Source organism: Argentina silus, assembly GCF_951799395.1.
Source record: "Argentina silus genome assembly, chromosome: 4".
NCBI classification, from domain to species: domain Eukaryota; kingdom Metazoa; phylum Chordata; class Actinopteri; order Argentiniformes; family Argentinidae; genus Argentina; species Argentina silus.
Window position 1 is genome coordinate 24,212,115 of NC_139658.1, and position 13,553 is coordinate 24,225,667.

Here is a 13,553-nt window from a genome sequence, read left to right on the forward strand (position 1 = left end):
CTCAAAATCAGCCAGACTGATCTGATCTTGGATAGCAAAACAAGGGGATCACAGAATCCGGATAATTATGATCCTGCTTAAAAGCACTGGGCCCAGATGACTGAGTGGGACTCAGGGATGGGACTCAATCAACAGGTCGGAGACGCCCTCTGGAGGTCAATAGCTGCTATTACAACTACAGGAATCACGAAGACAGTGTAATTGATTGCATCCATGAGCGCAATGGGACACAAAGGTTTCATAAAGAATGAGAGAGCCAGCATATGTAACATCCAGTGTCAGGTGACTTATCCTCCACTCTGATCACACTGTCACAGACTAACTAACTCCGGGGCGCTTCGTTGGCAGAGCACACTAGTGCGCACAGCACATAACCGCAAGGTCCCTGGTTCGATTCCGGCCCTCGACATATCCTGCATGTCATCCCTCCTCTCTCTCACCCATCCTTCCTGTCGATCTCGACTGCCTCTCTGCCAATAACGCAGAAATGCCCTAAAAACATATTAAAACATAGACATTCAAAGAAAAAAAAAGACTAACTCTGAAATCCAGCTTGCTGAGAGCACAGGCAGAGGAACCTATGAATGCTGCAGTACGTCGTCACTGAAAGACCTTCAAGCCTTCAAAACAGCCATGGATTATTGTAACGTCTTTGTGATTGCTATTAGACTAGCTAGCTCTGTCAGACCAGACACCCCTTTACTTCCCTCCTCTCACACCTGTGCCGGGTACGAGACCAGGAGATTCTGACTGTAACAGCTGACAATTAGCTCACATCCTCTTCACGATTCACTGGGCTGCAAATGGTCTGGAGAAGACGTACCGTAGTCTACCGCTCACTGATTCCCCCCCCCCCCCCCCATCTCTCTCCTGAGGAGTGTAATTACACATTGTTATGTCTGAGGAGTGTAATTACACATTGTTATGTCTGAGGGTGAGTCCGACTGCCTGCCTCTGTCTTACAGCTCCCACTCACTCCTCTCCAAAGGGAACGCTTCAGGATCCCCTCTTTCTTCAGTCTTTCCAGGTGGAGATGCAGTGTGTGTGTGTGTGTGTGTGTGTGTGTGTGTGTGTGTGTGTGTGTGTGTGTGTGTGTGTGTGGCTGCCTTTTCGTTTCAAGACATCGCGTGGATCGCACAGACGTACAATTACATTCTTCCGGCGAGGCTGCAGTCTATTGTGTTCCGACTGAGGTTTACACTTTGTGGCGTGGGCAACAACAGATACTCATCCTCCTCCACGCTAATGAGCCACCGCAAGAAGCCCTGACAGTGAACAGCCATCTGTCTGTCTTTGAGAAGTGGCTTCAATCAGATCAAAGCTGTCCTGTCTGTGCCGCGGTGTCACAAGATGTAAAACGTGTCTCGATCGTCCTATCAGGGCAGACGAGGCCGCCCAGGGTACAGTCTTCTCCCATTGTGATCTGTTTAATTGCTTGGTAATAAGCTACACTACAGAAGATGATTTCGCTCATGTAATACAGCGTCCCCTTTCATCTTACACAACCTTATTTGTTCCACTTTCCAGTCATCAGATAAGCCGGATCAAAGTGTTTTGGCCACTAGTTGCCGCTGGTGATGTGTTAACACACATTTGCACTGAGACAAAGTTCAGGAGAAACGGGGGGGAGGGGGGGATTCATCAATGAATTCAATCAACTAGTGTTCTTTCCGAGTGGTTTTTGGACAAGCTTAACTAACTGCTGTACTACCTTGGTAGTGTTGGAGGAGCTTGTTGGTGCGGATGTCCCAGACCTTGACTGTGTTGTCTGTGCTGGCGGCAGCGATGCAGGTGCCACTGGGGTGGAAGTCAGCGTAGTTCACGTACCTGGAACACAGCCAGGGAACAGGCATTCAACTCTGCATTACAGAATAGATTAGAATAGAACAGGCATTCAACTCAGCGTTACAGAGTAGACTAGATTAGAATAGAATAGAATAAAATAGAATAGAATAGAATAGATTAGAATAGAACAGGCATTCAACTCAGCGTTACAGAATAGAATAGAATAGAATAGGCATTCACCTGATCATGCACTGTAAATACAGGGACAGGCTCATTGTAATGCATGGCATAGAATGAGGAATGGTATCAAATTCCTCCATTCCTCATTCCGTTCCACGCATTACAATGAGCCCGTCCTCCGATTTCTACCTCCACCAGCCTCCCCTGCTGAATCATGGTAGTGTATAGTGCACGCACTTACCCCCCATGTTCATAGAATGAATGGATGCATTCACGGCTGTTCTTGTCCCAAATCTTTATGGTCTTGTCATCACTGGCTGACACGATCAAGCGACCATCTGGAGAAAACCTGCAGATAAAAGACAGACAACATGACAGAGGACAGGCCTTCAGGATGTTAACCCCTTCAGTGCAGAGGGTGAATAAAGTCGCCCAAACTGTCACCATTCTAGAGCGCCATGGGTGACTTTATTCACCAGAAATGCATAGATGATGATGCTTCATTTTGTAGCCAATCGAAGTGTTGTTGCTAGGTAGACTCCACATAAAACATTCTGCACTCTGGGTGGTGAGTGTTCCGGGATTCTTTGGCAGTTGGTGAGTTAAAGAACCTGAGAAGCTGAATTAAAGCTACTACGCTATCACTGTGCTATGGACATCCCATACTTAGCGCAGCGGACCCAGTTGATGTGCTGGTTGAGGGAGAAGAGGAACTTCTGGCGGTGGACGGTCCACACTTTGAGGGTTTTGTCGTCGGAGCCGGTCACCAGGTTCTGTCCGTCGCTGGAGAAGTTGACACTCCGGACGGTACCGGTGTGGGCCCGGAACACCGTCGACTCTCCCTTCCTACCGGAACACACACACACACACACACACACACACACACACACACACACACACACACAGACACACACAGACACACACAGACACACACAGACACACACAGACACACACAGACACACACAGACACACACACGTAACAATGTATACAATACCCAATCTCAGTTATGAACAGCCACTGTGCTTACTTCAGGAAATGAAGACAGTCGTTACCAACCTGGTGGTGCTTTAATCAAACAGACAGACAGACAGGTTATTAATGTGCATCATCACTCGTCACTCTGCACACAGTTAAATAAAGTGCTAACAAGTTTGTTCTTAACCAGCTCTTCCAAGCCTCCCTCCCTCCCTCTCCCATCCTCTCCCTCTCCCTCCCTCTCCCATCCTCTCCCTCTCCCTCCCTCCCTCCCTCCCTCTCCAATCCTCTCCCTCCCTCCCTCTCCCATCCTCTCCCTCCCTCTCCCATCCTCTCCTTCTCCCTCCCTCCCCCTGTCAATCCCACTCTCCCCCTCCCTCCCTCCCTTCATCCCCCCCCCCTCCCTTCATCCCCCCCTCCCCCCTCTTTCCCTGCCAGGGTTAACGGATAATAACATGATTATCTGCTGTGTGTAATGGAGAAGTTATTAATAACAGCGTGTCCCATCCTTCCACCCACAGGCAGCTACTCGACAGTCAAGAGCTCTAGAGAGGGAGGGAGTCAAGGGAAACAGCCACTAGTCACTCTTAGCATCTGCTGGCTTCATTGAAGAACTGAGACTTTCTGAGGCCTCCAATTCATTATCCCTCTTAAGCTACTACATAGATCCATCTGATCCAGGCTGCAAGATGATATTGTGTATCCAACTGAATGGCGTTAAGGAGAAAAGACACTCCGGAATGTAGAACACAGACCCAGATGAGGAAGCGATCTGGGACGCGGTGGTGCTTTACCGAAGCTTCTGTCTGAACACAACTCCCATCCAAAGCTACACCTTTTTAGCCATATCAATAATTCACACGCTACTTTCTTTACTTTCTAGCCATTTACAAGAAAGCCAAGATGTTTCTCTGACACCATTTTCTCAAGGGCAGGATTCTCCCAGACGAGGTAATACAAGGGCAAACTGGACATGAGTGATTTTGACTTAACAAGTCTCTGCTGGACATGATGGGGCTGTTCCATTAAAACATGTGAGGGGAATGGATGTGACCTAGTTAAAAGCAGGCTAGGCCATTGTTCTGGAAGCCACAGTCCTTCCTTTATGGGGAGGAGGAGGAGGAGGAGGAGGAGGACCAACCCTCTCCTCTCAGAGCTGCTGGGTTCAGACATGCACATTGCAGTTTTTTCCTCTTCTGTTTAGTTTATCTAAAACTAGCATTACAATGAGCCCTTCCTCCAATTTCTACCTCCCCCAGCCTCCATTGGATCACACATATGTAATAACTCTGTCACACACATTTGAAGAGACACTTAAGCCTCTTTCACACTGCAGAGCCGAGCTGAGCTGAGCTGAGCTGAGCTGAGCTGGCCTGGCCTGGGTATACACCCACCATAGTTGCTGAAACAGTGCTGGAAAGGACAATGTCAAAAGGAACATATGGGAAGCAGCACCATTTGGCTGGGGTTGGCCCTGTTTTGAGCAAAGCCCCCTAGTTTATCAATCAGACTGGATGTATAGATTCAGAATCAGGGGTTTCAGCGACGTGTAGCAACACTGCCACCTAGTGGCTGATGGTCACCCTCTCCATTCAAGAAAAAGACGAGAAAACACGCCAAAAACTGCCCCCCTCTCTCTCTTCCCCTCTCTCTCCTTGCAGTGCAATAGCATAATAATAAAAAGGAATAAAATAATAACAGTAGCAATAGCATAAAGTTCATCCTCCTGTCAATCTCCACTGTCTCTATCCTAATAAAGCAGAAATGCTCTATAAAAAATAAAACTGAAGTTCATCTTACACACTGGGCACCCAGAGTCGGACAGTCTTGTCTCTGGAGGCTGACGCCACCAGGTGGCCAGAGGGGGAGAACTGCACCGAGGTCACCGCGTCCTTGTGACCTACGAAGCGGTACGCCCTCATCTGAGGCTTCATGTTCCAGATCATCAGACAGGAGTCCATGGAGCCTGTGGCTGGATGAACCAGCACCATGGGGACAAGTCATCAATACCTATATACCTCAGGGGAGGCCGGTGGAGGTAGACATCGGAGGACGGGCTCATTGTAATGCATGGAATGGAATGAGGAATGGTATCAAACACATTCCTCATTCCATTCCATGCATTACAATGAGCCCGTCCTCCGATTTTTACCTCCACCAGCCTCCCCTACTATAACCTATACCTCTGTAGTAGCTGTAATTACATAGGAATAACATAGTAATAACATTGTAATCACAGGAGTCAATGGAAACAGGACCGTGGGGACATCATAAGCATCAAGAGAGCATACTTGACATGAGGTAGCCCCTCTGCCTGTGTAGTAACAATGTAATTACATAGTAGTAACAACACTGTATGGTGTTAATTGTTTCATAATTACTGTATAAGGTACATGTTGTATAGAGTGGAGTAGGTTGTGTTATTACACACTAAAGTCCTTTAGTAACCGTTAACCAGCAATTACCGTTAATATGTCAATATGATTGCTACTTGAGCAAACAGAGTTGCATAGGGACGACCTAATGTAAAGTGTGAACCTTAGTAGAATCCATAATAACAGTCTCGATGTCATGTCAGTCTTTTACAGCTGAATGTTTGAGATAACTTACCAATCTGTTTCATGTTGCAGTTGAAGTCAACACTTGTGATTGTGTCTCTGTGGCCTTTGAAATGCCTCTCCAGGGTGGGATCATCCTGGACAGGTGGAGGGGAGGGGATCTTACTTTACTACGGCGGTCGACTGGAATATTTCATTTGCATGGCTTAAATTGTTTACTTTTTATTTATTTGTTTATTTTGTTCGAAATGTCTTTCTTGTCCTTCTTGAAAAAGAGACGCGGGTCTCAGAGAGACTCCCTGCATAAATAAAAGTTACATTTAAATAAATGTAAAAATGAATTGGCATATCTTGCAACGCAACAGAACATGGATATGTCCCAGGATGATAATACACGTAGTCAGTAATGTAATAACAGGCAGAAAGCTGCTACAGTTAGCTAGCATTGCTAGCCAGATCCCTTTCGACTTACCAATGAAGTCATCCTTCCTGATGATGAGGAGGCACCGGCAGCTCTGGATTAAAACAGCCAGCCCGCTCCGGGTATTACTGCGGTATTAATATGGCTTTGTCCTGGTGGTGGTTGAGAGCTGTCCTGCTGTTAGCTGTCCTGCTGTTAGCTGTCCTGCTGTTAGCTGTCCTGCTGTTAGCTGTCCTGTCCTGTTAGCCTGTCCTGTCCTGTTAGCTGTCCTGCTGTTAGCTGTCCTGTCCTGTTAGCCTGTCCTGTCCTGTTAGCTGTCCTGCTGTTAGCTGTCCTGCTGTTAGCTGTCCTGTCCTGTTAGCCTGTCCTGTCCTGTTAGCTGTCCTGCTGTTAGCTGTCCTGCTGTTAGCTGTCCTGCTGTTAGCTGTCCTGCTGTTAGCTGTCCTGTCCTGTTAGCCTGTCCTGTCCTGTTAGCTGTCCTGTCCTGTTAGCCTGTCCTGTCCTGTTAGCCTGTCCTGTCCTCTTAGCCTGTCCTGTCCTGTCCTGTTCTGTTATCTGTCCTGTTAGCCTGTCCTGTCCTGTTAGCCTGTCCTGTTAGCCTGTTAGCCTGTTAGCCTGTCCTGTTAGCCTGTCCTGTTAGCCTGTTAGCCTGTTAGCCTGTCCTGTTAGCCTGTCCTGTTAGCCTGTCCTGTTAGCCTGTCCTGTTAGCCTGTTAGCCTGTTAGCCTGTCCTGTTAGCCTGTCCTGTTAGCCTGTTAGCCTGTTAGCCTGTCCTGTTAGCCTGTCCTGTTAGCCTGTACTGTCCTGTTAGCCTGTTAGCCTGTCCTGTTAGCCTGTTAGCCGTCCTGCTGCCGGCGACGCCGTTTCTAACAACAAACCAACCAGTTTGAGTTTACCCGCCGCGAGCGCCGCTCCGCACCCATTCACAATGTTAAAGGGAGGGTTGGGAACTATTGGTTTGGCCGACCATAAATTCAGTTATGTTGGCTGTTTGCATATACAGTTTGACACCAGAGGGCAGTACATACAAGTCCATTTTAATCAACTCAATTTGGCCAACAAAACATATATCAAAGTAACAATGTATCAAACTGCTTAATTGCATTGATTCATTTAAATCCCATCTAGGTTTATTTTGTTTCCCTATATCAATTTGTTATGTATAAAGTCAATAGATAGAAGTAATAATCAATCATACTCGTCAAATGTCACTGGACAATAAATCACCAATACTTTTTTATTTATTATCATCTTGACTGAGAGTCGGTGGAAGCACTGTAACCCTCATGAGACATTCTTTATCATTTGAAAATGAACGTTGAAATAACCTACTTTTCCTGTCAACATCCGAACACGTCATAGGCCTACCTAAACCATATGATCATAAACTGGGATATCTGGAGCAGGGGAGGCTAGTGGAGGTAGACATCGGAGGACAGGCTCATTGTAATGCATGGAACGGAATAGGGAATGGTATAAAGCATGTGTGTTTGATACCAATTCTTATTCCGTTCCATGCATTACAATGATCCTGGCCCTAGACTGAAACACCAGCTGATGACAGTGAAGATCTTCAAACACCTTGAGTGTGGGTTCGTGTAGTGTGTAACCTCTTATTTTCAGAGACTGCTGCGGGTGCGACTATAATGATGCTGCATTTACATTCTTCAACGATCGCCTCTCTAAGCCATCATCTCTCTACTGTATCTCTATGACAATAACCTCAGACAGAACTCGTAAAAGCATTATTTCACAGTTGACCAGTTGGCTAAAATGGTGGTAACAAACCGTGTTGTCCCCTGTGAACTCCTGGTGAATAAGTTGCTGCATTGATGTTTCCATTAATGTGAAAAATCCAAAAGCGTTTTGTCTTTCTTTTTCTCTCCCATCCCATATTTCACCCCTTAGTCCTACTGCTAGTCCTGTGGGCATTTACAAGCCACCAAATACGACCCCAATCGACTGTGAAATCACTCTGTGTTTCACTTGAGCTTTCTACTTTTTAACTGTGTAAAACGATTAAAAAAAAACTGTTGTGTTTTTTTTACTGTTTTCGCCTATAGAATAGTTTTATCGATCGTAAACGTTGTTTTTTATGAAATATTAGTTTATTCACACACTGATGCCTTTTAGTCAATACAATAATGTACCATTTTATTGGTGAAACAGGCTTTAATTACTTCTGATCACCTGTATGTCAAGGGTCAACTTCCAGGGAAGCTAAAATGAGTTGTTGCAACAACAATCAGTTGAACTTTCCCGTACTTTGCAACTAGTCATCACATGTATGCTCTGTCATTGTATGACACCACTGTCTGGTATACAAGATGATCCCAGTTGCATTGTCAACCATTCTAATGCACATGTATTAATTTATTTGATTAATTTATGAATTTCACCCATCTCCACAAGCTCTTGTTAGTCCTGTTTCTGGCCATTAGTTAGCCCCATCTGTGTTCAGGATTATATTAACATTTATATGCGTACCTGGGGAGGCTGGTGGAGGTAGAAATCGGAGGACGGGCTCATTGTAATGCATGGAATGCACTAAGGGATGGTATCAAACACACATATACCATTCCTCATTCCTCATTCTGTTCAACGCATTACAATGAGCCCTCCTCCTGTTTCTACCTCCACCAGCCTCCACTGATGTGGATGTCGTGAGTGTATCGTACACACAATATCCACATGTAAATATGAATACAATCCTGGCAGCAGACGGGGCGAGCTATTAATCAACACCTTGTTACTCGCCATAAGACATTACTCAGTGGTGTCATAACAGGGAATGCTATTTCCTTCACTCCACCCCAGATGACAGTAAATCCTTTTAAATGCTTAGACAGCCGCGGTTCAACTGGTAGTACTCCTTTCAGAGCCATGCTAATGCTGTAATCCCTGCATATGTTCCCACCCAACCAACCTCACCTCCCTTGATCTGCAGGATGACTTCACTTACAGCTACTCTGCAGTACGAACACGGACATCGACAGATAGCCTCTCTTCCTTTTAAAGGAAGGAGGATGTTTTACACGGAAATAGATAAACCGTTCCCTTTTGTTTGAATTGTACTTTACGACTCTAACTTTATCTGGTCTAATTTCCTGACAGCGGAGCTCAGGGGTTGAACTTTCTCTGTCAACCTGTTAAAGGGATAGTTCACCCAAATTACTAAATCCTATATCCCAAGAAAAACCATTGAATGAGAAGGTGTGTCCCAAATTTTTGACTGGTACTGTACGTTTGTTGGAAATCTGCCACCTCTGGCCACTGTGGCAAAATTCAGTTTGAAGTCCCTAATGATAATACAACCCCCCGAAATGGATTTGCTGTTCTGGACATTCGGACATTAGCTGAGTCCACTCCCCTAGAACACCCCTGGCCCCTCCCCTAGAACACCCCTGGCATCAGCAACATGTTTGTATGCAAACTGAGGGTCGGGTAGGACACTCCATTTTAGAAAGCGCTTCTCCCGGACCAAAACAGCGTTCATAAATGAAATATTAATTTCAAGTGATCTCATTCTCTGATCGCTACCGATTAAACATAGCCTAGTCATTATTACCATTAGGAAGCTTTTATAAAGCTTGGATACTGGACGTCTAAAAAGCCTGACTAACCTATTTTAGATGCAACTGGTGAACAGTAACGTGTGAAGCTGCTACCCTGAGATTGTCTGGGTCCAGCCAAGACAAGTGAGTGAGTTGTGTGATTTGAGTTATGTAACTTGAGTTGCCACAGTTCTATTGCCACCTGGGCTATTGTTGTTCCTACACTTCCACAGGCCAGGGTGGGACCTGAATGAACCACACGTGAGTAGAGCCACTTCCAATCCTTACAGGTGAAGTACAGTTTTATATATATATATATATATATATATATATATATATATATATATATATATCATGAAAAAGAACCCCCACTGACAGAAAAGTGAAAAGTATTTTCAGTCCATCCTCACTGAGACGAGTTATCTCTCGGGGAGTAGAGATGAACACACAACACACAAACACAAGGCATCAGACTCTTCAACGTGCACTGAATAAACATCTTCCTCTCTGTTGATTCTATTGAGTTTTATGTAATGGCTGGTTTGCGTGAGTGCAACAAGGATATCATTCCAAAACAAACAAAGGGTTTCCTTCTTCTGATGTTTTTTTCAACAGGTCTCTCTCCCTAACAGCAATGACTGTCCCGCCCTCTAACAGCATGGACACCTCAAAGGAGGGGTGTTCAGAGGTTCTGGTTCCATTGTTTCAGACTCTTTCAGCCTTACTGAAGCATCACCAGAGGTATGCCATCAGAGAGTCTCTCCACACCAACACACTCACAGGAGAAATGACTTGTAGTATGAGGAAATGTGAGAAAATCACAGTGAACTGATGTCGTGTGCTAAGGCGTGTGCTGCTGTGTTTGAAAACATTGTTAGGGTGGAGGGTTAGGGCTGAAAATAACTCTGAATGGTGCCAGGCGTCAGACACAAATCAAAGCTTCTCAGGGAATTTCCTGTCTTCTTACTGTCTTTCTTGAAAAGAACTAAATATTGATTGACAGATCATGAATGTCTTATACTGACATATGCTAATTAACTATTTACCACACTCTGTTACTGTAAGCTTGGACAAACATAGACATTTCCTCAAGCTAGTGCCATAGGGAACCTACTATGTAGCTATGGAAGGGGAGGCTGGTGGAGGTAGAAAACGGAGGACAGGCTCATTGTAATTCATGGGACGGAATGAGGGATGGTGTCAAACACGTGTGCTTGATACCATTGCTCATTCCGTTCCCTATGGCACTAGCTTGAGGAAATGTCTATGTTTGTCCAAGCTTACAGTAACAGAGTGTGGTAAATAGTTAATTAGCATATGTCAGTATAAGACATTCATGATCTGTCAATCAATATTTAGTTCTTTTCAAGACAGACAGTAAGAAGACGATTTCTACCTCCACCAGCCTCCCCTGCAGGGAACCTACCATGTAGCTATGGTAGCATGATGAAGATTCCTGTTCAAATTTCCTACTTACAATCCCAGAGAGTCATGAGGTCACGTCCTCACAGAGCATAAGAGCAGATCATAATAACAGCATACACTGTAATCAGCTTGTTACATACACCCTCAGACCCCCGGGACATACACCCTCAGACCCCCGGGACATACACCCTCAGACCCCCGGGACATACACCCTCAGACCCCCGGGACATACACCCTCAGACCCCCGGGACCCCGAGAGAGAGACGTACTCCAGCATAATGGGATGTTTTAATAGGCAGAGCAGTGTTAGCGTGACTACGGCTGTGGTTCCGTGAGAAGTCTCTGGCCTCAGATCAAGGTTGAGGGGAACAATAAGGCTGCAGTGAAACACAGCCAGCTCTGTTGACCTTGTAAACAGTATCTACAAGAGTAGAACGATCCTTTGAAAGTTTGAAAATATGCCAATATCCTAACAAGGTCATGCCTGGAACCTTCTACTTGAAGTATAGGTCAATCTTTTCCTTTTAAAACTTCAAAAGATTCAATTCGACGTTAATTGACACCTTGTGTGAAGACAAACAGAAAAATGAGGTTCTCTCTGAAGTAAACAGATGATTTTATGGTGACATGTGTGTCTATTTTGCAAGGGCCAAGTTGCTCGCGTGACAAATCTTTGTTTCAAGGCTCTTCTTAAATCATTCAGAGGTCCTTCCGCCCGTGAAAGACACCGGAGTTCTCAGTGTTGTTTCACAGAGCGGAAAAGAGGCTGACCTCACTCTGCCTTGGAAACTACAAGTTCATGTTCATTTATCATTACATCATATATAGCACCAGTCAAACGTTTGGACACAAACTTACCAAGAGTGTGCAAAGCTGTCATCAACGGAACAGCCTTGGACATATCTCTAGCCTCAGGAACTCCCCTGAAACAACTTCCACGCGTCGAGGGGCATGCAAAGACTAGCCAACATCCAGTGTAGCCGTTGTAATTAAAAGCTATATAAATATACTGTATGTGTTCCTATCAAAACATTCACATACATTACGAAACCACACATCCTGAAATAAATACAGTACCAGTGAAAAGTCTGGACAGACCTTGCCAAGAGTGTGCAAAGCTGTCATCAAAGCAAAAGGTGGCTACTTTGAAGAATCTAAAATATAAAACATATTCTGGTTTGTTTAACACTTTTTTGTTTACTACATAATTCCATATGTGTTCCTTCATAGTTTTGATGTCTTCAATATTAATCTACAATGTAGAAAATAAATGAAAAAATAAAGAAAAACCATTGAGTGAGAAGGTGTGTCCAGACTTTTGCCTGGTACTGTACAAATATATAATGCAACATGCTTACGGCAGAGCAGCTCTACAACATCAGTCAACACCAACAATACAGTGTAATAAGTACAAGTATAAGTAAACATAAATATAACCACTAAAAGTAGGAACAGTAAATAACAGTAAATACCAGTGAATACAGTCAAATAAAAATATACAGAATACACAGAGTTATTGTACCCTAACCCTAACCCTAACCCTAACCGTAACCCTAACCCTAACCCTAACCCTAACCGTAACCCTAACCCTAACCGTAACCCTAACCCTAACCCTAACCTTAACCCTAACCCTAACCCTAACCCTAACCGTAACCCTAACCCTAACCCTAACCCTAACCCTAACCGTAACCCTAACCCTAACCGTAACCCTAAGCCAGCAGTAGGTAGTAAAGTAAAGTGTAGTAAGCGTGTAGTGCAAGACTGCAGTGTAAGTGGAATGCCATGTCACTGAGCAGAAGGGGGGTTGTAGGTGTAGTCCATGGAAGACTAGATTACACTGCACAAAGCAAGTCTTCACCATTTACACCACACCTCATTCTGTTCATCAGAGGAGTTCAAATCAGTTCACACATTTTCCCTCCTCTTTGAGAGAGATTGAGAGGGAATCAAAAAAACAAACAGCAAAGACAGACAGAACATTAATTATGTGGCAGGGAACCGGTGGAGCGACACCGTATGGAACAGGAAACACGGTGAAACCACGCAGCATGGTTACCTTTATACATCCTTCTTCCTGCTCATTAGTCAGCCAGGAACAAAGTCCGTCTGACCTCACTGGAGCAAAGGCATCAGAAACGCTGAATCATTCCTCTTTCCATTCCATTCCACAACGAGCCTGTCCACCAGCCTCCCCTGTGTCAGTCACATATAAGAGCGGGTAAATAAATCAAAGCCAGCTGGGAGCGGCAGTGTTAGTTATTGACAGTGTGTCTGATACGGGGTCTGACCTCGCTGGACCTCATATGTATGGATGACTCATATCTCAAATGTACAGGGGGGAAGCCTCAAAGACTAACTGACACATGGATAGACTACAGGGGAGGCTGGTGGAGGTAGAAATCGGAGGACGGGCTCATTGCATTACAAGGAGCCCGTCCTCCGGTTTCTACCTCCACCATCCTTCACTGATAGACTCTTTTTTTGTCAATGATTTACAGTGTCAGTGAAGACATTGAACATGTTCCTGTCCAAGGTCGTGGTTATCTGGCGGTGACCTTGGCAGTAGAACACGGTCAGAGGAGCTGCGAGAGAGAGGAGGAATGTCCAGCTGGGGAGACTGGATAGAGGCCCATCTCTGTCAGCCAGGGTTGATGA

At 45.1% G+C, this 13,553-nt stretch overlaps 1 protein-coding gene across 1 annotated transcript in view; it reads right to left on the minus strand.

The window, feature by feature from the left end:
- The window catches only part of LOC310803700 (uncharacterized protein), a gene marked incomplete at both ends in the record, with an annotated part of 27,419 nt that extends 22,517 nt beyond the window's left edge, over positions 1–4,902 (minus strand). Inside the window, 4 exons of the mRNA XM_083668553.1 lie at positions 1,712–1,827; positions 2,207–2,314; positions 2,632–2,811; positions 4,742–4,902. Coding sequence (XP_083524679.1) covers positions 1,712–1,827; positions 2,207–2,314; positions 2,632–2,811; positions 4,742–4,902 — 565 coding nt within the window. The remainder of the gene's footprint in view (positions 1–1,711; positions 1,828–2,206; positions 2,315–2,631; positions 2,812–4,741) is intronic.
- Between the last annotated feature and the right edge of the window lie 8,651 nt (positions 4,903–13,553).